Source organism: Miniopterus schreibersii, assembly GCF_964146895.1.
Source record: "Miniopterus schreibersii genome assembly, chromosome: 4".
Taxonomy (NCBI): Eukaryota; Metazoa; Chordata; class Mammalia; order Chiroptera; family Miniopteridae; genus Miniopterus; species Miniopterus schreibersii.
Window position 1 is genome coordinate 77250332 of NC_138105.1, and position 25972 is coordinate 77276303.

The window sequence follows — 25972 nt, forward strand, 5'->3', positions numbered from 1 at the left end:
TGCAATTTCCCTGGTCAGAGGCCATCCAATTCCTGTTTGAACTACTCCAGTGACAAGGAACTTACCACTAATTGGGCAACATCATCCACTGCAAAAGGCCAGCCCTCGGTGTGACAGAATTTTGATGCTGAGCTGAAATCTACATCCCATTACCTTCCCATCCATCTTAATTCTGGGAGTTAATACAAATCATAAGCATTGTGTCTAGGGTAGCACTTCAAGAATTTGGAGAGAGCCACCATATCCCCCACCACCAGATTGCTTTTCTTGATACAATATCACTTTCTCATATGATACGGTTTCCAGACCTGGTCCCATCCTGCTGGTCCCTCCTCTGGGTGACCTAGTTAAGAGATGGCCCCAGAACTAAACCCTGCACTCATTTCTTGGTCCATAAAGCCAAGACTTTAGGAAAATAACTCTTCTATCAATGCATGAATTTATATTCACTTTTTTAGCTTACATCATACCTACAGCTTATACTGAGTTGCTAGTCAACCAATCCCCTTCAGGGATATTTTAAATATAATCAACACTTTTCAGGCATTCTCTCTAGCTTTTGCTCTGTGGTTGATTCTCTCCTCCATGAACCTTGATACAGGATCTTGTATTTATCCCTTATATGTTACAGGGCCTATTATTTCAGCCTATTGAGGTTTTTCTTAATCTCATTCCATAATGTTCTATTCCAACAAGCCCTCCTAGTTTTGTGTCTCTTATGAATTTGATCAGTACTCATTTTAATCTCCATGCACATTTCTGATAAATGATGGAAAGGCAGGAGTGGAGCCCTGGGAGACACCATAGAGCCCATCCATTGTGTTCACACTGACCACTCAGCAGTCGTCCTGGGTTCCATTAGTCAGCACACTGTGACTCCACCCAACGGCATGCCCACCAAACCTACATCCCGTCCTCTCATTCACAACGTTAATAAGAGACATTTCTTTACCTAAGAGGGGTGACTCCATCATGACTTCAGCTCCTGACACAGGCTATTACATGAGGTATTTCAGAGAAACTTCTCAGCAGCCCACAAAAATCCCTTTGGTGGTCTGGGCGGCTCCCTGCCCATCAGGCCAGTTCTGCCAGTAAACACAGGCTTTAGCCACAAAGTCCTAGATGGAAGAATCCTTTGGCAACTCCCAAAGGCTCTCCTCAGATGTCCTGAGATCTGGGCCCTTTCATGACCTACTTTCATCCGACACCACAGGGAAGAGGTTACAGGGCACTGCCCATCAGCTGAAAACTTCCTCAGTGTCTGTGGCTGGATGGGAACACCCCCAGTCTGGCTCGAGGTAACCAGTCTGATTTGCATGACAATAAGAGGGAGCCCTTCTAGGAAAGTGCAGAGCTTGGAAGGCTGTGGAAGTCAACTGGCCCTTCAACTCAGATGTCCCCCAGGTTGTCCCCTCTGAGTTACTGTAAATTCACTTAGGATCTAGGCTCCGTGCCTTGGAATTACCTTCCAGGTTTCTCTAAGGCATGTATCTCGCCTTCTCAGATTATAAGGGCTGGAGGACAAGGGCCATGCTTTCTTTCCCTAATGGTTTCCCAGACCGTGATATGCATGCAGCAGACACCCAACAAATGTCTAGCATTAAGGCAGGTACCAACATTTCCTATCATGGATTCTCAGCCCTTCCAGAATAAGGAAACACTATCCAACATATTTTTTCAGTCCCTTATCTACCTGTTCTTCCCTTAAGGTTTTGCTTTTCATATGACCCACCTCATTTCCCCTTCAAATGCTCAGCATTAGAACTGTCCATAGAGGTAGCCAATGAAACTTCTCTGTTGAAGCGATACGGAGTCCTTTTCCAGAATCATTTTCATATATTTTGGTCCACCTCCTTTGCTTCAAACCATCAGTGACTTTCTTATGCCCAGAACCCTGGATCTTTACTTGACAATCAAAGTGGATTATCCTGAGGCTCTAGGCTGAACAGAGGCCCATTAAAGGTGTTATAAATAAAATCACTGTCCTAGTAGGCAGGGCAATGCTGTAAAGGAATGACTTGCTTCTATGTACTTCTCATTGCCGTTTAGTTTGATATTTTATCCTGGGAGACATTTCACCTAAGGGGATAATGACCTTTGATTTGCATTCCTGGGAAGAAGGAAATCTGGGAGTTGGAGATACTGTTCCCATCAGGTACCTAGCATTATTTCTATTGGATAAAATGGAGACTTAAGATAGCACCCCTGCCCTCCAGAAGCTTCCAATCTCATTGGAAATATGGAACACATAAACGTGGGTGCTAAGTATTCTGTATGAGGTTATGAAGAGTAGAGATGAAAAGTGTGAAACTGGGCTGGAAAAGCCCAAATCAAAGAATTCATGGTAAAGCAAAGTTGTCATCAGTACCTGGAGCCCTAAATAAAGTACATCAACTCTATAACAATCTCTTCTAGTTATTCCTAATAAAATAGCAGCATTTGAAGAATGTTGGCTAGAAGTGGTCTCATCCTGCCAGCTGAGAGAAGGCTGGAGATCATTTTCCAAGCTACAATGCAGGTTTGGACAAGTTCCCAGCATGCTCTAGGAATATATGAGAAAAGAGCAGGACAGTGTGAGTCCTGAGAAGAAAACGTGAAGACCACAGTCTGGGGAGAACTTCCTCTGGAGCCTGCATAGGGCAATTTCAAGAGTCACCTTTCCTGAGAATTCATCTTGGGGTCAGCTGGAGGTTAAAGCACAGTGAAGGCTCCTTGGCCTGGACTCAAGGCAGCTCCCACTGCCCCTCGGGGGTAACATCCAACACACTCCTTGAGGAAGGAGTCTTGGCTGCCTCCTCCTCTGGCCTAAGCCTCACATTCCCTGCACAGAAGAGCAGCACCATAAATATCTGCTAATTTCATTGTTTAAGTGGGGAACTTGTTGAAAAGATAAATCTGAAATTAAGCCATAAATGTAGAAGAAGGGTCACGAGCCTTTTGCCGTTCCCAGATGCTGGCTCAGGTTAGGCTGGCAACATCAGAATCATCTGAAAGAGCTGAAAAAAATAACCTGGTCCCACAGTGGGAGGTTCTGATTCAGTAGGTCTGATGTGAGACCCCAGTGTCCGCATTTTAATAAAGAATGAATTGTACTTTTATACACAACTGGAACAAACAGTTTAGAAAATGTTTTCTCTAATTTTTTATCAATGTCAAGAAACTTTAATATACACACTATTTAAACCCATGATTCCATAAATCAGCTTCTTGTAAAAAATTCTATTGAAATTATAAAAAATGCAATCAAAGATTATGAACAGTATGATATGTATTATAATTCTATATATACTAATCTACACATGTCCAATAGGCAAGAAAGGTTAACTACATTATAGCAGGTTCATAAAACAGAATATTTGGCAACTAATAAAAATAATGGTTTGGAGAATACTTGATAATATGATAAAATTTTCATGATATATAACATTAAATTAAAATTTTAGATATAAAACTTTGAGTCATAAGATTTCAACATTATAAATATCACCCAGTATCTGCATTTTTATTTTTTTATATATATCTTTATTGATTTCATAGAGAGGAAAGGAGAGGGATAGAGAGATAAACATCAATGATGAGAGAGTCACTGATCGGCTGCCTCCTGCACGCCCCCGACTGGGGATCGAGGCCGCAACCCGGGCATGTGCCCTGACCCGGAATCGAATCCCGATAGCCTGTATCTTGGGTCGATGCTCAACCGCTGAGCCACGCCCAGCCAGGCCAGTATCTGCATTTTTAAAGCGATTCTTATCCCCAGCTAGATTTGGGAACAACTTGCCTATGGCAGCAGCCTCCAAGATGGACCCCAAGTGACCTACACCTCCTGCATTCACCCTCTTGGGTAATCTCTTCCCACGCTGTACACGGTTGTTTTGTGTAACCAACAGAATACAGCAGAAATGATGGGGTAGCACTTCCAAGATTAGCTTAGGAAAGACTGTGGCTTCCAAGTTTTGCTCCCTCTCTCTCTTTCTCTTTTGAATCACTTACTCTGGAGAAAGACAGCCGCCAAGTCCTAAGGAAACTCAGGCAGCCTACCGAGAGGGTGTGTGGAGAGGACCACAGGGCTCCAGCTGACAGCCAGAAAGAAACTAAAGCCTGCCAGCAACCACATGAGTCAACTCGGGAGAGGATCTCCCAGCTCCAGCAGACAGCCTGACTGTAACCTCATCAGAGACTCTGAGCAGAATCAACCAGCTAAGCTAAACTGATCCTGGAATCCTCACCCTACGAACTATGTGAGATAATATAAGCTTGTTGTGTGAAGCTGCAAAATCTGGGGGGATAACTTGTTATGCAGCAATTGATAGCTAATACATTTTCCTATTCCAAAGGGTAAAAACCCAAACATAGCTCAAAAGGCCTTTCATGCCCACCTTTCTAGCTGCATGTCTCATGACTCCAGATTCACACTTTTTCTTCAGCAGTACTGACCTGCTTATCCCCAGTTCACACCTCCACGCCTCTGTGCCCTTGCCCGAGACATTTCCCACTGATGCTCTTTCCCCACTGATGGCATTCCCTTCTCCAGAAATCCTCCCTCAACTGCCCCCACACCAAATCAGGTTGGCTTGGGTCCCCCTCCTTAGTGCTCACATACTTCTTGAAATCAGTGAACGAAAAGCGAGTTACATGTAGAAAAGAAAACGTCTACATGAAGGGGTCATCAAGAGCACATGACTTGCCTCTACGTGGTTGATCAATGAATTGTCGAATTTGAACCCAGGAATCCTTTTCTCACTGCACACCACACCCACGTCTTCTGTGTGCTGACAGTCGGTGACGCCCCAGCCATTGGAGGTGCAGGCTGCAAGGGTCGCCTCTTTGCCAGTGCAGTGGATATTGTCCAACCAGATGGGCCCTGAAGGAAGCCAAGAAGAGAAAAACCAAGCACTATGTCAAAGTAGGTTTGAATCTTTGGGGGCACCAAAGTCATACACAGAAAGAGAATTTTTCTCTAATCTTGGCAGCTGTGTGTGGTCATCAAGTGATTTTTAGTATATTAAGATATTGTATATACCTCTAGACCATCTGGATTCCCTTGCTAGAGGGATGTGGTAGATTGAACATGATCAGCGTAGAAATCAGAGTTGAGCCCGGATGTCACATGGTCTAAGAGAAAGAGCAGGGCTTTGGATACTAAGCTAGATTTGAATTCTGGCTCAGCCACTTAGCTATATAACCCTGGTCAAAGCCCTTTTATCTCGTCAGTAAAGTGGGGATAATAATGACACTTGAATTACAGGAGTATGTGCAGATTGGAGATAATGCAGGGCACGTGCCTAGTTTATTGTTGGCCCATAGTTACTAAAAATGATAGCAATGATGATGATGATTTTAGGTACTGACTATGGCACAAGCCAGACTCACCTTCCACCTGTAGCAGAGGCTGAACAGTGACCCCTCAGGGAAAGTCTAAGCTATCATGAGGAGACACTGTTATTCACACACTTCACAGATGCAGAGCGCTGGCTCAGAGAGGGCAACTCACTCTGCAGGCCACCCCCGGGGCCTGGTGCCCGGGTCTGGTCAGTGTTCTTCTCACTTCCTGATATTTCCATCCACTGACTCAAAGACTAACCCACAGAGCCGCCTCCTTGCATTTCAGGAGTCAGGTGAAGGCAGGGCTGGGTTGTAGCAGGGCAATCAGCCTGGGAGGCCCTGTGCAATTGTGCTCACCTCCTGTGCCTTTACCTGATTTGCACTGAGTAGAGTTCTGTGTGCAAAGCACTAGAGGGTTAATCACAACGAGACACCACCTCACACCCATTAGGATGGCTACTATAAAAAACACAGCAAATAACAAGTATAGGGCTGGGGGAGAGGGGATGGGGAGTGGCTGCTCAATGGGGGCAGAGTTTCAAATCTGCAAGATGAAAAGTGTTCTGGATATTGGTTGCACGACCATGTGAACGTACTTAACACAACCCAATTGTACACTGGAGGGTGGTCAAGATGGCGCGTTTTTAATGCTATGTGTATTTTACCATAATTAAAATAAAAAAAATTTAAAGTGCTACAGGGTTTTTCAAATAGTGATTTTTATAAGTGCCACTACAAAATGAAAGGAAACAAAATCAGGTAAAACTGTCACTTTTCTTAATGGCTGCATGTAGAACTTTATAGCATAATCGGGTCAGATACCCTGAGTTCAAATTCTCTCTCAGGCTTGGGTGCTTCATGGCTAGTCAGCTACTTAAACAAGCCTGTTCCCCATTTCTCAAGTGAAAACAATGATACCCAACAAACAGGTTGCTATGGATATGCAATGAGCTAATCTTGTTACTAGTACAGGTCAACCTCCCACTCCCCTTTCTGACCAGGAAGTCAGAAAAACAATGAATACTGTTGTTTGCATGATGTCAGAAGAAGCAGATAAAAGCAGTCCCATTGTAGAGATGAGAAAACCAAGAAGGCCCTGAGGCTCTGAAAGGTCAGGGAGGGACGCAGGGCCAGCCTCCTGACATCGAGGCCCTGATGAAATGTGTCCCCTGTGACAGATGGCTGGTCAGCGCTCCAACGAGAGTGCTTTGGACGCACGGAGGAGAACAAAGAGCTATTGAAAACATCTGGGCTGAGGTTTTCCAACTGGTTTCTCAATTTGGCCTGGTTTCCAAGCCATCAAGTTCCACTGAAACACATGCTCCCTAACCGATTGCTGTTTCAACAACAAACCAATGTTTGTCTTGCTAAGTAGCAGCAACGGAAAAGACCCTCCACGGTTGATGCAGGCCTCTTCCTTGGAATGTTCTGTAGCAAAGCTGCTGACGGGACAGAGGTGGTGAAAAGAAGCAGCACCCTTATTCCATCTGCAATGAGAGGAGCCACCCTCGCTAAGGGGGTGAGGAGCCAGACAGCACACAGCTAAAGGCAGCGTAAAGAGCTAAAAAACACACTCCAGGGCCTGCTTAACTTCTCATAAGGAACAACTGAAATTAGCCCCTGGAGTGTTCCTGGGAACGAACTTACCTCAAAGAACTGCTTCCTTAAGGAGCTTCAATTCACCCCCAATCATTCTACCCTCTGTATATTCTCACCAGTTATTTTTTTCTTAGACGGTGGAAATACAAATTTCTACTTAGCCCAAGATACCATCGCCATGCATGGTATTCTTGAATGGCCTAATTTCATGACAATTTTTTTCTGTATGCTCAATGCCTCTCAACTAGACTGGCCTGATTCCAAAGCAGCCAGCTCTGGCTCTGTCCACTGGGAGGCAGGGTGATTCTAGGCACAGTGCCATAGATGCCATCGCAGAGTTGCCAGGAAAGTGGCACCTGGGACACATATGGGACTCAAAACCAGGACACAAAAAGCCAGTCAATCAGAAGCAAAACTTCGTCTTACCCTTTCCACTCCTTTACTCTGATGAAAGGAGAAGGGATGTATAAACAAATTAACAGACCATTCAGAAGAGGAAGATCATAAGTGAATTTCTACTTGAAGGCCAGGACGTTCCCCTGGGCTCTGTCAGGGAAATGGAAACTGTTCAAGTTAGAATCCTCGGGGCCTCACTTGGTCATCTGCTGGCTTTGTCACTCTGATCTGTGTTGGGAATCAGATCTGATCTCAGATCTAAAGACAGGCAGAGGAAAGCAACCGTCTTAGGCTCAGGTGGTTGTGAGACCCACCCAGAGGGTGAGCAGTGGAGTGGGGCAGCTGTCCTCTCTAGAACCCTCTAACAGGGCTGATGATTTCCCTGAGCTCAGAGACACTTTGGGAGAAAAGACCCATTGGTAGGCAAGGCTGGAAAACCCGGGAACTGTGGGGGCTCTCCCTGGCTTCATTACTATACCTTGAACTTGAGAGGAGAAGGTGACAGTGAGCACTCCTGGAGGGGTGGCCCCTGAGGGGCACAGCTGCAGCATTCCCGGCTCACCTACAGAGCTGACGCTCAGGTTCAGCCCTTTGGGAACACACCTCAGGGCCCTGGTTGCGTTCTCTGGTCACTATGCCAAGTACTGTTTGCTGGATGTTCTTAATATTCTCCCAAATTGACATGAATCAATCAGCTAATATTTACTGAGTTCCCACTCTGAACCCAGTGCTAAAAATCCTAAGCTGATGAAATCAAATACATTTATATTTAAAAGGTCTCTCATGATGTAAACCGAGTTCCACATTATGCGGACAGCCTGATCCTTAAAGTTTTGGAGACAGGCCAGTTAAAATTATTTTAGCATCGGTTTCTCCCTTCCTCTCTTTGATACCTCTTGATATCAAACCGTCTTGACGGTTTCAATATCCACACAAAGACCTTTCCAGTCCTCTTGGACTCTGTCACTCATCCTCCTCTCTCCAGTGACTTTCCTCCCCACTATGTCAGCTACTATCCCATGGCCATAGCTTAGACCTTGTCATTACCAATAATCACACCCCTCTCCCATCTCCATTTGTATCCTGTGCTGCATCCACGCCCCCATCCCATCTTTTCAGCATACTTCTTCTAGCATTGCAATCCCAGCAGACCCACAATCCGTCGATCCCAGCTTGCAACTGTCCGTCACTCCTCCATGCAGTACCTTCTATGGACCATGATTAAATTCCTCTGCTCCCTTGAACTTTCCTCCCTTCGTCAGACCTAAATGGCACAATCTGAGCCAGGTCACCACCTCTCTAGCCACCCCATGTCCACTGCCAGGCGGGTGAACGTGGGAAGGGAGGACCCCACCCATCTTGTCTGATGACAGGTAAATTTTAAGTTTGGGTAGAAATAAAATAAAGTTGCCATTGGAAAGTACTTGTTATGAAATATTTAGGCTTAGACAGCCTGGAATAGAAAACACCAAGTTGACGTTACCCCCGGATTGCTCAACTAGCAGAATAAACGGGGATGTGGGACTATGGAGAAGTGTCTGGAGTTTTGTAAAGAAGACAGAAAACGGGTTTAAAAGCCCAGCATTTGCTAACTCGTCTTCGCTGCTCTTACCCTGGTCCCTGCTAAGGAACTCAGGGTCAGCGCCACAGAGCATTTCACTCTAAGTGCAGTTACTCCAACAGGAACAGGATATACTCAGTTGCACAGAGGTGAGATGTGTACGGTATGGGATTTCCTTCTCCTATGATTTCTGGAATAACAGAAAGCCAGGGTTGGGTGGGACCATAACAATGATCTAATTTAATGAATCCCAAACCTAGCTTCCCATACACCACTTGGGTGTTTTTCAAAAGCCACAGGGCCTTAGACTCCAGTTCAGAAGTCATGGGTTAATTCCCCCAGGGGATGCTTATGCCATCAGTGTGGCATTTCTCCATTAGTCCCAGGCAAGACTTGGGCACCTCCGCTTTCGCCCAGCCAGCCAAGGTGCTTTACCAACTCAAGGAGGGCAACTCTCAGTTCCTGGATTTTTAAAACAAATTTTTTTTTTTAAAATAATGCTCTTCACCCTTATCTACTTTCCCACTTAGGATCATAAACTGTGAAAGTTTCAAAAGTACTTGAGAGCCCAACTTCCAGATTGGGAAACTGAGGCCAGAGAGGATAAGCATCTTCCGCTAAAGGACAGAGTTAGTTAGGTCAGCAACAGGACTGAGCTCAGGTTCTAGGCTCTAACACCTCCCCTCCCTCAAAGCTGTGACCAAAAAAACTTAAATATATATATATCCAGGGGAGAAAGAAAAAGCCAACCAAAGTGAAAAACCCAAAGCAACTCTGTTCCTGCTATGGCCAAGCTCAAAATAGCATGTGAGTGTTGAACTACAGGGCAGGAGGGTGTGGAGAGTCAGAAAGCTCACCTATGGGCAGCCTTTGCGAGAAAGAGCAAAAGGAACTCCTTGGAAGGATGAAGGGGAGAAAGACACCAGTTCCCCTGGCTGATACAGCCCCAGGCAGGCAACTTGCTCTCGGGGAGATGAGCAGACTGACTTCAGCCCCTCCCTAAAGTCACCACCCAGTCTGGTTTGCCCAGGCTATCAGACTTTGCTGCTAGAACCAGGAAAGTCTGCGCAAAACAGGACCGCTGGTCACCGCCCCCTTCCCCAGCACCCTCCACTCCGGCCTTCTTCCCACAAACACAGAAGGCTGCCTAGATGGAGTATTATCAGGAATTCATACTTGACAGTAACTGCAGATTTCTTTACCAGGATAAGCGCATGCAAGCCCATTCCAGGGCTCCCAGGGGACACGAGCACTAGTTCCAAAGCACAGAGTGTTTACCTTCCCCCTTGCCATAGGAGGAGCTGGCCGTCCAGGACTTGGCCTCCACGTATCCCAGCTCCCGGCAGACGACGTGGGCAGCGTGGATGGAGAAGTCATCATCGCAGACGGTGCCCCACTGGCCTTGATAATACACCTCTACCCGCCCCTCGCTGTGCTTCCGCTTCTGTCCCGCCAGGCGTAGCTGGATCTTGGCGACATCAGAGGGCACCTGAGGCCGGTGGTACTCGGGAGCGGGCTGCTGGAAGTACTCCGGGTAGTGGTACTGCCAGTTCTCGTACTGTGCCACGCTCAGCAAGGGGCAGAGGCAGAGCACGGCCAAAGGGCTGAGAAGGCAGGCGCCTCCCCAACTCGCCATGCCTACCCTCTGGCTGGAGGGCCTCATGGAGGGCAGGGGGCCGTGGGCGCTTCTGGGTGCAGGCAGGAGTCTCCTAGAAGAGAGGAGAGATGTGGGTTACAGAAATCTACAAAACGTCCAGGGACTTCATACTCCTGTGCTTAGTATTTAAAGCCCTTCACATTCTAGACTCCAACCGCCTCTCTCCTCCCACCTTTCATTTCAGCCAGAAAGCTCTGTGCACGCCCACCTCTTTGCCCCCCTATCTCTGAAATACTTTTCTTCATAAGGCTCCTGGCAGGAAACAAAGCACACTGAGACTTAATTTGAGGAGAGTGTTTTAAAAGACTATCTAGAGACAGGAGCAGAGATAACAGTAATACCCTACTGGGGCTGGCCACAGAGAAGAGCTGTTACCACCCCCAGGCTGGCAGCGCTGAGGAGGGAGTGGCTCAGCTCTGAGGACCACCTGTTTGGAGCTGTGGCCTTAGTGAAGGGTCTCAGAGCCCACCCACAGCAACAGAGGCAGGGGCAATAAATACCTGACCTTACTGTCCTCCTGTCCTCTCTCCCTTTCTGTGCCTCCTATTGGGCAAACCCAAACCCACTGATGGAGTCTGCATGGGTTGGCCTCCTGGGCACAGGGGATAGTGTGGAGGGAGGGCAGCAGGTTGGCAGGGTGAGCAGAGGGTCTCCAGCACGCTCTCTCTGACTCCCTACCTCTTACACTTTCTCAGTCTCCAGGGCTCAGCTCAAATGCCACCTCCTTGGGCAACATCCCTCCTCCAAGACAGGACCATTATCTAGACATTCTTCTTACCCTTCTCAGACATTTTCATGTCCCCCAGCAGGTCACAGGCTTCTTATGGGCAGGACTTCTCTGGCTCCTCCAGAGTGAATACTACAGGTTCATGGCCCTGCTTCTTGAATGAGAAGGTGATTTGTTCCAGGGCCTGAGTCGCTGGGGAAATGCTACACTGACTCTCGGGTTCTGCCGTGTAGGTGTCCTCCCTCCCTCTGGACGTTAGCTGACCTGGATGGAAGTAGCCTCTTCTGGGTGCTGAGAATAACACGAGGAGGCTTGGAGTCTATCACTATTTGCTCACAGGCACATCTGAAGGCCTGGGGCTCTGCTTTCAGGCTCCAGGCCTTCAGACATACCAGCCGCACCTCTGATCATGGTATATCTTATGCTCTGGACCACAAGACAGCTGGGGACACTGAGTGAGAAGGTCAGTGGCAAAGCCCCTTGAACAGCTTGTACACAGGGCTTGTCCTTGGCTGAACTGTGGCTTCTGCAAGCAGCAGCCTCAGAGTGCAGCCTTCACGCACATCTCTCACCCTCGGCGGAGCCAAGGATGTCCTACTGACAAATCCATCCCTTTTCATAGATTCTGTCCCTGAGGGGTATAGGGATTGAGAGCAGCCTGCTCTTTGCACAGAGGGGAGGCATAAAGCTCTTTGTGGCAAAAGGAAAAGAGGCTGAGTGGCCTGTCATCAGGGAAAGGAGGGCTGGGCAGCAGAGTGGGGAAGAGCACAGATTCTAGAGCCAGATAATCGGAGTTTGAATCCTCATTCTGATACTAGCTGTGCAACCTTGGGCAAAATACTTAACTTCTCTGTGCTTCAGCCTCCTATCTGTAAAATCGGGACAATAATTGTATCTAGCTCATAGAATCGTTTTGAAGATTGAATAAATGACACCTAATAAACACTATAGGAGCATGTGATAAATAAAAATTTAAAGTTCTCAAGACCATGGTCACCATATCCAAATAGAGCCTGCCTCGAAGAGTTCCAGAGTAAGGTCAAATAACAATACCATGTGCCTTGGCCCTTTCATAATTCAGAGAGGGAAAAAATATTTTAAAGGGACTGCAGGTGTGTCTCATGGAAAAGGAAACAGACTTGGGATATGGGGCCCCCACGAGCAAAACCAGGACCAGTAGGTGGAAACTCATTGGTACATTTCATTTCAACCAGGTGCAGAGGGTTAGGCTAACCGTGAGGGAGGCAACCAATTGATGTGTCTCTCTCACATCAATGGCTCTCTCTTTTTCCTCTCTCCCTCTCTCCCTCCCTTTCTAAAAAAAAAAATCAATGGAAAAATCTCCTCAGGTGAGGATTAACATAAATAAAAATTTAAAAAATTAAATAAAAAATGTCCAAATTCCACCTGGGACATAGACACCTTTCAGTTTGGCATGTATCTACATTTCCTAGCTTCAGTTCCAACTACACTTCTCTCCCTGCCCCCACTCCAGCCCTTCATACGTCACCCATCCCATCAGATCAGCCAATATTTGGTTTAAGTTTTTCCATCTAAATCAAGGTACCTCCTTTCCTACCCCTCGCCTTCCCTCCCAGTAGTCTAGGTCATGATCCTTCCCATTCCTCAAAGAAACCTCCCAGATTCTAATGAATGTCTTCTCTGCTTCCCTTAAAAATAGCATTTTGCTTGTGCTTTACACTGTTGTCAAGTCAGGCTCTACCAAGCCCACAGCCCCAAGGGGCAGAAGCCATCTCTTTGTCATTTACACACGGTACCTCGTGTTTCTGGCTTCGGCAGACTAGCTTGTAGATAGACTGGGCAAGAACAAACTGGAAGGGGTAGATAACATTCTAAAAGCATATATTTGAAGACACTGGAAACCTACCGTGGCAGCAAGGACTCGAGGGCCAAGAATCCAGAGATAGGATGTGCACTGAGGTGAGCCTACCTACCGCCTCTGCGTTTCCCCTCCAGGCATCCGCCAATAGGCTGGGAAGCCAGCTTTGGGCAGCCTCCCAAAACAAAAATAGGGAGTTCAGGGCCTTCTAACAGGAGGCGGGGCTCTGTTAATCAGTCCCAGGCTTTCAGAGAGGAGGCCCCACAGGACCAAGACCAGAAGTGAGAGCACAGAGTTGAGTTCTATTGTTAGAAAGCTCTAAGGTCCACATACTTGGAATTCCCCAAGAGAGGAGAGAGAATGTAGGGAAGAACTGTTTGAAGAGCTAATAGCCAAGAATGATACAAAATTGATGACAGATTATCATCCCAAACGGTCTAGTTGACATAGAAACCACATCTGAGCACATCAAAATCCAGCTGCGGAAAATCCAAGCCAGGGAAAATCTTAAAAGCAGCCCGAGTGTAAGAGGAGTGTTACTTTCAAAGGAGCAGCAATAAGGCCAATAGTTGAACTCTTGACAGGAAACAAGGAACGAGGAAGGTGTTGGGATGACACTTTCAAAGGGAGGAAAGCGACAGCAGCCAACTGAGAATTCTGGAACTGCTGGAGAGAGAGAGAGAGAGAGTAAAATAAGGACATTTCAGGCAAACAAAAATGGAGAGAATCTATCAGAGGATCCACAAGATGTTAATAGTAAAAAAAAAAGTTCTTCAGGCCAAAGGAAAACTGATCCAAGATGTTAGTATGAAGGGTAGAGAAGGGGCAGCTATTGGGGTAAATCTCAATGAAGGTCAACCTTGTAAAAACAATAAAAATGACTCATGGGGTTTAAAATATGGGGTGGGGTATATGTATCATTGAAAGCACAGCAACAACAGCACAAAAGGCAGAAAGGGATTAAATGAACCGTGTTTCAAGGTTCTTGCCTTGTCTGGAAGTGGTAAAAGAACTATTTTCTATTAGAGGTCAGAAAGTCTAATAGGTGCATGCTGTAATCTTTATGTAATCACCATAAACAGAGGGGAAAAAAAGTGGAATGAACAGGGCAATAAAGGGAGGGGGGACAATGGAATTGCAAAAAATGGTGATTAATCCAAATTAAGGCAGAAAAAAAGTAACGCAAAACAGTTGTCACAATTAGAAAAAATAGTAAGATGGTGGATTTAAACCCCAATATATCAAGAATGACATTAGATGAGATAAATATTCCCATGAAAAGACAAAGATTGTCAGGATGGATTTAACAAAACAATATTACTTTATATTTCTTACAGAAGGCACAGAGGTTTAAAGTAAAAGGATGGAAAAAGATATTCAATGTACACATTAACCTAAGAAAGCTGGTACAAAGTCAGATAAAGTCACTTTAAGAAACATACTACTGTAGACAAAAAGGGACAGATGATGATGATGGAAGAGCTAATCTACCAAGAAGATAGAATTCTTCTCAATTTGTATACATAGACTCAATATGCATAAAATAAATATTGACAGACTTAACAGGAAAAAACTGAGAAATTGGTAATCACAGTGGGAGATTCTGCATACCTCTGTCAGTAACTGATAGAAGCAGCAAAAAGATCCTTGCACTGAAGATGTGAGAGGCATGATTAACAAACGTGACCTAATAGACAAGGCTTTATCAACTGTATTCAGCAACTACAGAAGACAGATTCACTTCAAGTCCACTGCAAGATTAACCAAAATGGAACCAATGTTGTGTCATAAAGCAAGTCTCATCGCATTTGATGAAATCACACAGAATGTGTTGCCTGACTATGGTAGGATTAAGCTATAAACCAATAGTAAGAGAATAGCTGGAAAATCCACAAATATTTGGGAACGAGATAAAAGGGAAAATAAACTATTACGGCATTCATTCACTTAATAAACACCATTATTATCCTCAGGAGGAAAATGAGGCACAGAGAGGTTTGACAACTTGTCTGAGGCTGCACTGATGGTAAGTGGCAAGCCAGGGTCTGAACGAGGGCAGCAGGCTGACCTGGGCTGTGTCCTCCACTGTGCCCTACCGCCCTGGGGCAGGTTCAACACAGTCCAGCCCATGACTACTACCTCCCACTGTCTCCCTCAAAGGAGAACTACAGAGACCTCCAGGTCTTCTATTCTTATCTCAAAAAGAAATGGAAACAAGTGTTCTTAATCTCTGGACTTGCATATCTATAAACTGTTCCATCCATCTTCTTGGAGTCTCTAATCTGTGGGAATGGCCCGTGTTCAACTCCTAAATCTTTCTAGAAAAGTGCTCCTGAATTTTTTGCTTCTTTTGTAGGGACTGCTCCTACTCTTTACTCTGGGGAATTGTAAGTGATTGGACCCAGCTGCTTCTCCCCTCTTTTAAAAATAACTTTTATGGGGTTTTGTTGTTGTTGTTTCTAATTGCAAAAGTTATATGAGCTGGTGATAAAAATGTGGAGAATGCCATAAATGAAAGAAAGAAAATAATCTGCAGCGCCACTGTCAGAGGTAACTGTTAACAACCCTGTGGTGTATACTCCTTATTGCCTTTTTTTCTGTACATACATATTTGCTTTTAAAAATTGGAACGGGTCAGGGCATGTGCCCGGGTTGGGGGCTCAATACCCAGTCAGGAGCGTGCAGGAGGCAGCCGATCAATGATGACTCTCTCATCATTGGTTTCTCTTTCTCCCCCCCCCTCCCTTCCTCTCTCTGAAATCAATAAAAATACATTTTTAAAAAATTGGAATGATCTTCTACATAGTACTCTGTAAACTGCTCTTCACATTTCACAGTATATATTGCAAACATTATGCCTCTTCTTTATGTCTATTCTTTTAGAAGATTTTTATTACACAGTATTCAATCTTATAATGTACTAGTGGGAATTGTAACCCACTCCACCATTTGATTGTTTCTGTAAATGCTGACTCTGACTAATATGTAGCTTGTAGATAAACAGCATGTTTGTATAAGAATTGCGGGAACTAACATCAGAAGATACAGACTCCAGTCTTCAGCCATCCCAGATTTGCTGACCTTCAAACAGAACCAGAATGACAAAGAACCAGGGTGATGAAGACCAGGAGGATGAAGACCAGGATGATGCACACCAGACCATCACTTGACCAGTTTCAAGGTCCTTATTGGAATGAACTGTGCTGGCTGCATGTAGAGAACGTTTCAACCCCCTCCCCTTGATCTCTTTGCTCTGTTTTGCCTCTCCCTTCTTACAAAAACTTCTGCCTACATTGAGATGTAGAGATGGACTTTGTGACAAGAGTCTCCCATCTCCTCAGGTAACCGGCACGTGAATAAAACTTTCCTTTTCCACCAGCACCTGTCTAACCAGTTTGGTTTTTGTGGCAGCAGACAGCAGAACTTGGGTTATGGTTACAATAATCCTATCACCATTTAAAAATTTTTTAAATTAATTGATTGATTTGAGACAGAGAGAGAGAGAAACATCAATTTGCTGTTCCGCTTATTTATGCATTCATTGGTTGATTCTTTTATGTGCCCTGACTGGGAAATCAAACCCACAAACTTGGCATATCCTGACGATGCTCTGGGGCAACACTCTAACCAACTGAGCTTCCTGGCCAGGGCCATCACTAATTTTTTATTTTTTATTTTACTGCTGTACAGATGGTTGAAATGAATATATTTGTAGTTAAACGTTCATAATCTTGGAATAAATTCCTAATAGTAAAATTGCTGGGTCAGAGGGCTGGTAAAAAGTGAACATCTTTGTATATTAACTGCCCTTGAGAAAGACTGTGCCAATATTCATGTTAAAGGCAGGATGTAGGTTCCCCACATCCTCAAACATTCTAGCTGTGACCATGTTTTCAAACTCTTTCCCACCTGATAAGCAGAAAAAGGTATTTTGTTTTAACTAGCATTTCATTTGTTACTAGTGAGGTTGAGCTTTTATTCCCAATGCTTATTGGACACTTGTATTGCTTTCTAAGGAAATTATCTCTTCATGTTTTTTATCCCTTTTTCTATTAAATGTTCATCTTTCCCTTAATGCTTTGTCAAATTCATTTTTCATGGGCATCCATGCAGACCTCAGGAGGGAAAAACCTTCAGGTAGAAGCCAACGTGAAAGCAGAGCCTGGGTGGATGGAGAGCAAAATGTCCGGTCCCCCTTCAATGAGAAGCCTTCATTCTACCACCCACTGAAGACGCCAGGCCTTGCCCCTCAAGCGCCAGTTTCAGTTCTGAGTTTGGGCTCAGGTTCAGCCCCTCCTCCGCCTAGACCCCAGCTGCAGGGGGTGAGGTGGCCTATAGGGAATCTGATCAGGGAGTTTCCACCACTACAGCTCATCGGATCACCTGGGCATTGGCAGCATGGGCCACCTGCGAGCCTGATGATCGTTTGTTTAAACCTGAGCCCTGGTTCGAGGTGCAGAGAAGACAGGTGGTGCAAGGTCAGGTCCAACTGTGTTGGGCGGGGTGGTCCTGTGGCTGGGGCGGCAGCTGCACATGTGAGCCCCTGGGGAGCAAGCATCTCCTGACCAGGGTCCCAGAATGGGAACTGCCCACAGGCTCTGTGGCTCGCTTTTTCCACCAGCCTGCAGCTGTGCTGGAGCTGTGCCCGGGCGGGCGCCTGCCAACCAGGCTAGGTCAAGCTGTTTCCTAGTGGCTGATATGTCATCTCTCTCCAAAAGTTGCAAGGGGCGCTATGCGCCGCCAGCCTAGCACATGTCCAGCGCTTGTTAAAAATGGGTTGGACAGATTGATGGTTGCCAGAGGGGAGGCGGAAGGGGGGCTGGGTGAAAAAGAGGAAGGGATTAAAAAGTACAAATTGGTAGTTACAGAATAGTCACCGGCATGTAAATTATAGCATAGAGAATGTAGTCAACATTATTGTAATCACTATGTATGGGGCCAGGTGGGTACTTGAAATATCAGGGGGACCTCTCTGTAAAGTATATGACTGTCTAACCTGTACACCTGAAACTAACACAAAATAATATTGAATGTTAACTGTAATTGAAAAATAAAATTTTAAAAAGCAGAATGCAAAGTTGTACAAGTTTTCAATTTTAAATTAAAAAAAGAAAAAAGAAAACCAAACAGAATTGCACTGTGTCTCTAATCACGAACAAATACGGAAAATTCATTCTCCTTCGATCCTTCTGAACATTTGATGACATTTGGATTGATGAAAGACACATTTCTCTTTGTCACACCTGCTATTAGTCCTCTCTCAGAAAGTTGTATTTCTCTAAAGACATAAAAAAGCCTGGTGGAGCCCTGGCCGGGTGGCTCAGTTGGTTGGAGCATGGTCCTGTACACCAAAAAGTTGGGGGTTCGATTCCTGGTCAGGGCACATACCTAGGTTTTGGGTTTGATCCCCTGTCAGGGCATGTGCAGGAGGCAACCGATAGATGTTTCTCTCCTTTCTCTTCTGAGTCAATAAAAACATATCCTCAGGTGAGGATAAATAAAAAAATTTTAAAAAGCCTGGTGGAAACATCTATCTAGTAAACAGTTGGGAGAACTTTTAAACAACAGGAAGATCTATTCTCAACATTCACCTCTGAAAACCTCCAATGTCATTGGCAACCCAAGAAGAGTCTGCACCAGTGAGATTGCACTACCACCCATCATGGAAATTTCAGGACCATCCTCTACCCTGTCCACAGCCAACATTTCTGCAGCTCATTCGCTCATACCAACCAAGCTCAGGTCTCACCAATCCTCTCCAGGTACACAGAGGAACCAGGCACAGGAGGAAGGCGCACCTTGGAAAGTATTCTGTGAAAACCCATCCAAGTGAAGTCTAGAAACTATGGCAGCAGATGGTCTCAATTTTTCACACAGTTTAGCTTGGGGGTGGGCCATTCATCAGAGGGTTACAGGCACGATGCCCAGGGACTACCATATTTGACTGACACAAATAAGAGCCAGCACATGCTAGAGGAGTGTGGCTATGGCTTAGCAGAAAGTGGTAAATTCTCTCTCCCAGTATTTTGTTACAGGGCTCTTGACTAAGATGTTGAAGACATTCTTACAATCAATTCAATCCACTGGAGAACACAACATTCATACAGTTGATACTAGTATAAGCTTTGCCTACAAGAGGCACTTGGACCTCAGGGGGTGTCTGGGACAGCTAGGGAAAGAATTTCTTCCTATCACTGGGATTCAAGGTCCTAAGCATTCCAGACAAACACCAGCTAGCATCAGTTCACCTTCCCCAAGGTCTTTGAACACCCCCCGGCATTCAGGCAGCCTGCACGTCCTTCCTCCACAAAGAAGGGGCTGGACAGGCGGCCCCCTCTCTGTTGCCAGTAAGAAAATTGGACCGCTGGCTTAGAGACACACAGAAGGGAGTTCAAATCCCATTTCTACTATTTTTTAGTTCTGCAACCTCAGGCACACTCAGATTTTCTAAGTCTCAGTATTTCATCTATAAAATGGAAATACGTACTTAAAAGCAAATGTTTTAAGGGAAAATGAAAAAACACCTACTTTTCAGGATTGTTTAAAAAAAATCAAAGATTATGTTTCTTAAATTCCTGACTCATAGTATGTGGTCAAAAAATATTGGGTAAAACATTTTGGTTCAAACATACACTGCTTGCTAGAATTGGGTCATGCTGTCCAAGTGCCAACTACAAGATGCTAAGCTGCATTATGCAGTTGGTTGTATTTGATTTTGATATTCAGATTTCCCCAAGTGTTATTTAGGGAACTAGGAACTCCCAAGAATGAGCTTAGGTAGTTCCTCCTGGATCCATCTCTTGCAACAATGTATTTGAAAACAAGAAATAAACATTTGCTCCAAAGAATACACACTATTAGAGAAAAGCTTAATTACTTAAATAAAAAGGTATCTTTGCTTGTGCTATATAAATTAGGCAGGTGACAAACTGTTTTGAGTTCAATGGGAGGGTGGGCTCCAAGGAGTCTGCAGTGTCTACAAATAAGACTTTTAAGGAGGACTTAAGTCAACCTGTGCTTCCTGGTCTGGTGAGAAGTTGAGGCTGAGAGTGTGATCAGAGGGGGAGAAAGAGGTTTTAAACCTGGATCCTGCTTAAGTTTCTCAATTGATCATGAAGAGTGCCACTTCAATTGTCTGATAATGGGGGACATCTTTAGTTTTAAAGCATATGTCACCCAAAGAACTTTCTAGTACATTCTGGAAACAATGATTTCTATGATTTCAGGAGTGGAACTGTACTAATGAATGAATGTTTGAAAATCCTTTATTTAATTTTGACCCAACAAGTTTCCAAAAGGAAAAAGAGAAAATGTAAAATGAGAATTTCCAGGGTCCTTTTCTTAGGTCACTAGTTTGACAGCTGAATCATTCTTCCTAGGAAGAAATGTGAAAGGTCTGATCCCAAAAATATCTCTGAGCCTCAAGATATCCTTGGGACTACTCAAATGTTTTTCTCCCCACACCCAAAAGCAATCCCAGTTAAATCACTTCACCACCTATCTGAAGAAGGCATTCTGTGTTGTAGAATTAGCCTATCTAATAATATTTTCTGAAAATCAAGTAGCTATTGACTTCCACAGCACATTCTTAAATAATATCACAAACTATGGCCCCTTACCACTGACATCTCATTTTGCAGCCCAGTCAAAAAACTGAGTGTGACCAACTGAGTCCTAGTTAGTAACAAGGGCACACACAGGTAAGGGGAAAAACACATTGTAAAAATTGTACACTATTGTGCATAGTGCATTTCATGCATTTAGCAAAAAGCACTGTTCTTACACAAGCTGGTTCTCTTAACTGTTCTCCCTCCCCATGCCCACCAACATGACTATCTGGGGCATAGGACCGTCCTAAAGCAAGCCTCACTTCCAGCTCCAGCTTTGCATGACAGCTCTGCTGCTTCTGAGGCCCCTGGTGGGGAAATGACTCATTCATCCCATCACTTGCTCCACACCGTGTGCTCTGGAGCTCCCAGTAACTGGCTTGTCTAATCCAAATGGGACACATCACATAAACAACCACGCCACTCCCCAGCCGGGATCAGTAGTCCACAATGTAAAGGACACTTGTTTACTGCATTCAACAGTAGAGTGTGGGGTTCGACTGAATTCTTTCACCCAGGTGGAATAGTCTGATCAATGTCTCTGCCAGATTTAGGCATTCAGATCTGGGGTTAGAGGGTGGGGTGGTAGCTGTCTCCTTCATCTAACATTCCCCCGAAGGGACTCCTGCTTGACCAGCGGCAGTGATGAATGATTCTCATTCAGGGCCCAGAGTGCACCGCAGAGGGGTTGCCCCAGCTGTGGTCCGGGTACTGCTCTGACCTCACACAGAACACATTCCTTTGTGAAGGAAGGCTGTTTTGGGTGAATGGGGTGTGCTCAGAGAATGAGGGAAGTGAGTGGCAGGCAGGGGGCCTTCTGAACCACATCAGACAAGATCACCGACTTTGACACCATGCTTGGTCAGGGCTGGTACGCTGGGCCCCTGGCCAAAGATTCCACCTCAGTCCCATTTTTTCTGGCCACATAGCAGGAATGTTCAGGGCACAATTTGATAATGAGAAGTTAGACATACAAAGCTGAATTTTTTCACCCCAGAAAGAGGCCTTTGTGAGGAATAATTTGTTGTGACCAATGGGGGTTCCCCACATTCCACCTCCAGCTCTGGGTGGAATCTCATTTTGACCAGGCTGTTTCCTGGGGAGGCTGAGAGTACAATTTCAAACACTTTAAAATGTGCCTGCTTGCAACTCTCAAATTGGATCAGAAAGATAGAACCAAATATATAGTATCAGTAAAAGACACATCTTATTTCTACAGCACATAGCCCATAAAGAAGGGGCAGGGAAAACCAAAATCAATGTTGCTGCTTAAAGGTAATGCTACTACAATATGCCCTGGCCAGGTAGCTCAATTGCTCAGAGCATCATTCTGATATGCCAAGGTTGTGGATTTGATCCTTGGTCAGGGCACATACAAGAATCAACCAATGAATGCATAAATGAATGGAACAACAAATTGATGTCCTCCTCCCCTGCTCCCTCTCAAATCAATAAAAATAAAAATTTTAGGGCATTTTCTGGCTTAAACCTGAGCATCTCAGTCCCCATTCCTACACACATGAAACTTTAGTGTCACTTCCAGCATTGAAATCGCTGCACCTGCATCTCCTACAGTGATTTAATGCTAAAGACTACTGTTTACTGAGGCAGAAGACCAGAAAAGAAGGAAGAGGGGAAAAAAGAGGGTTCAGCAATGGCTCTTTCACCGCACCTGTACAATAGCATGCATGATGTGGTTGGGGTTGAGCCTCAGAGTCAGCTAGCGTGAGGGGAGATCCCATCCACAAATGGGACAATAGCAAGCATGACACAATTACAACAGGAAAGCCCAAATAACCCACACAAGGGACATTCCTAAAGCATCCAGCTCAGAAGATCAAAGAGATTGAACCACTGAGTCCCACAGGACACTTACTACATAGGCCACCTCACGCAGACTGTGAGACTTAGCAGTTCTATCTAATACATAGAAACAAACAAAGAGACAGCTAAAGTGGGGAGACAAAGAAATAGGCCCCAAATGAAAGAAAAAGAAGAATATCCAGGGGAAAAAAGCTAAATGAAATGGAGGCAAGCAATTTATCAGACATAGAGTTCAAAATAGTGGTTATAAGGTTGCTCAAGAAACTTAGGAGAATTACAAGGAACTTTTTAAAAATATATATATATATATATATATCTTTATTGATTTCAGGGAGAGGAAGAGAGAGGGAGAGAGAGACAGAACCATCAATGATGAGACAGTCATTGATTGGCTGCTTCCTGCATGCCCCCCACTGGGGATCAAGCCCACAACCCAGGCATGTGCCCTGACCAGGAATCGAACCTCCATCTCCTGGTTCATAGGTCGATATTCAAACGCTGAGCCATGCCCAGCCAGACACTAAGGAACTTAATGGGAACTACATCAGTATGAGAAAGGACATAGAAACCATGAATAAGAATCAGTTGGAAATGAGGAATAAAGAACACACTGGAAGGAATTAAAATTAGGCTGGATGAAGCAGGTGATAGAATCAGTTATTTGGAAGACAAGGTAGAAAAACACACACCCAATAAGAGCAACAAAAAGAAAAAAGAATTAAAAAACAAACAAACAAAAAACCACAAGGATAGTTTAAGGGAACTTTGGGACAACTTGAAATGTAACAATATCTGCATTAGAGGGTACCAGAAGAAGAAGAAAGTGAGCAAGGAATAGCAAACCTGTTTGAAAAAATAATGACAGAAAACTTCCCTAACCTAGTAAAGGAAAAAGTCACACGAGTTCAGGAAGCACAGAAAGTCCCAATCAAGGCAAACCTTAAGAGACCCACACCAAGACACATCATAATTCAAGTGTCAAAGGTTAAAGACAAAGACGGAATATCAAAGGCAGCAAGAGAAAAAAACAGTTACCTATAAGGAAGTCCATAAGGCTGTCAGATGATTTCTAAACAGAACCCTTCGGGCCAGAAGGAATCGGCATGAAGTATTCAAAGTAATGAAAAGCAAGGACCTGAATTCAAGACTACTGTATCCAGCAAGGCTATCATTTAAAACTGAAGGCAGCCCAGCCGGACGTGGCTCAGCGGTTGAGAGTAAACCTAGGATCCAGGCGATCGGGGTTCGATTCCCGGTCAGGGCACATGCCCAGGTTGTGGGCTCGCCCCCTAGTCAGGGGCGCACAGGAGGCAGTCAATCAACGACCCTCTCATCATTGATTTTTCTATCTCTCTCTCTCCCTCTCCTTTCCTCTCTCTGAAATCAATATATATTTTTTAAAATAAAAAAAATAAAAATAAAATAAAATAAAATTGAAGGCAAAAGAAAGAGCTTTCCAGACAAAAAATGGCTAAAGGAGTTCATTACCACCAAACCAGTAATGCAAGAAATATTAATGGGACTGCTTTAAGAAGAAGAAGAAATAGAGAGGAAGATAGGTATAAAGAAAAAATGGCAATAAATAAGTACCTATCAATAATAACCTTAATTGTAAATGGATTAAATGATCCAATAAAAAAACATAGGGTAGTTGAATAGATAAGAACACTTGACTCATATATATATACTGTCTATAAGAGACCCACCTCAGAACAAAAGACTCACATAGACTGAAAGTGAAGGGATGAAAAAAATATTACATGCAAATGAAAAACAAACAAACAAACAAAAAAGCTGGGTAACAATCCGACTAAACAAACTTCAAAACAAAGGCCATAAAAGAGACAAAGAAGGTCACTACATAATACTAAAGGGATTGTTCCAACAAAAGAACATAACCCTTGTAAACATATATACAGCCAATATAGGAGACTTTAACACCCCACTATCATCATCGAATAGATCTTACAGACAAAATGCCAACAAAGAAACAGTGACCTAAACAACACACTGAATCAGATGGATTTCACTGATATTTACAGAACATTTCAACCCAAAGCAGCAGAATATACACTTTTTTTAAGTGCACATGGAACATTCTCAAAGATAGATCACATGTTACGACACAAAATAAGTCTTAACAAATTCAAGAAGATTGAAATCATACCAAGCATCCTCTTGGAACACTAGAGTATGAAACTAGAAATCAACTACAATGAAAAAAACTCAAAACAGTCAAACACATGGAGGCTAAATAGCATGGTATTAGCAATAAATGGGTTACCAAGGAGATCAAGGAAGAAATAAAAAATTATCTGGAAATAAATGAAAATGAACACACAACAACCCTAAATCTATGGGACACAGCAAAAGCAGTCCTGGCAGGTAAGTTCATAGCATTACAGGCCTACCTTGAGAAGCAGGAAAAATCACAAATAAACAATCTAACCCTACACCTAAAATAACAACAAGAAAAGCCCAGAGTAAGGAGAAGGAAGGAAATGATAGAGATCGGGGTGGAAATAAGTATCATAGAGTCTAAAAAAACAATACAAAGGATCAATGAAACTAAGAGTTGGTTCTTTGAAAAGAAAAACAAGAGATTGATGAACCTTTAGCCAGACTCACTAAGAAACAGAGGAACCAAATAAATAAAATTAGAAACAAAAGAGGTGTAGTAACAACCGACACCACAGAAATACAAAGGATTGTAAGAAAATACTATGGGCAACTATATGCCAACAAATTGAACAACCTGGGCGAAATGGACAAATTCTTAGAAACATACAGTCTTCCAAAACTGAATCAGGAAGAATCAGAAAACCTGACTAGGCAATAACAAATGATGAAATTGAAGCAGTAATAAAACTCCCAGCAAACAAAAAGTCCTGGGCCAGATGGCTTCACAGGTAAATTTTACCAAACACTCAAAGAAGAACTAACAACTATCATCTTCAAACTATTTCAAAAAATTCAAGAGGAGGGAAAACATCCAAGCTCTTTTTACAAGGCCAGCATTATCCTAATTCCAAAACCAGATAAAAACACTACAAAGAAAGAAAATTATAGGCCAATATCCCTGATGAACATAGATACTAAAATCCTCAACAAAATATTAGCAAACCAGATCTAACAATACATTAAAAATATCATACACCATGACCAACTGGGATTTATTCCAGGGATGCAAGGCTGGTACAATATCCACAAATCAATGGATAAATGTGATACATCACATAAACAAAATGCAAGATAAAAATTACTTGATCATATCAATAGATGAAGGAAAAGCATTTGTTAAAACCCAGCACCAATTTATGATTAAAAAAACACACCTCTCAGCAAAGTGGGAATAAAGGGAACATACCTCAACATAATAAAGGCCATATATGACAAACCTACAGCCAACATCATAGTCAATGGGCAAAAACTAAAAGCA

General features: G+C 43.9%; 1 protein-coding gene across 2 annotated transcripts in view; it reads right to left on the reverse strand.

The window, feature by feature from the left end:
- The window catches only part of LOXL2 (lysyl oxidase like 2), an 86537-nt gene that overhangs the window by 49455 nt on the left and 11110 nt on the right, over positions 1 to 25972 (reverse strand). For both annotated transcript variants that reach the window (XM_081137009.1, XM_081137008.1), the window contains exons 2-3: positions 10157 to 10587; positions 4686 to 4861 (exon numbers count right to left, since the gene is read on the reverse strand). In XM_081137009.1, the coding sequence (XP_080993135.1) occupies positions 4686 to 4861; positions 10157 to 10541 (561 nt within the window). In that variant the 5' untranslated portion in view covers positions 10542 to 10587. The remainder of the gene's footprint in view (positions 1 to 4685; positions 4862 to 10156; positions 10588 to 25972) is intronic.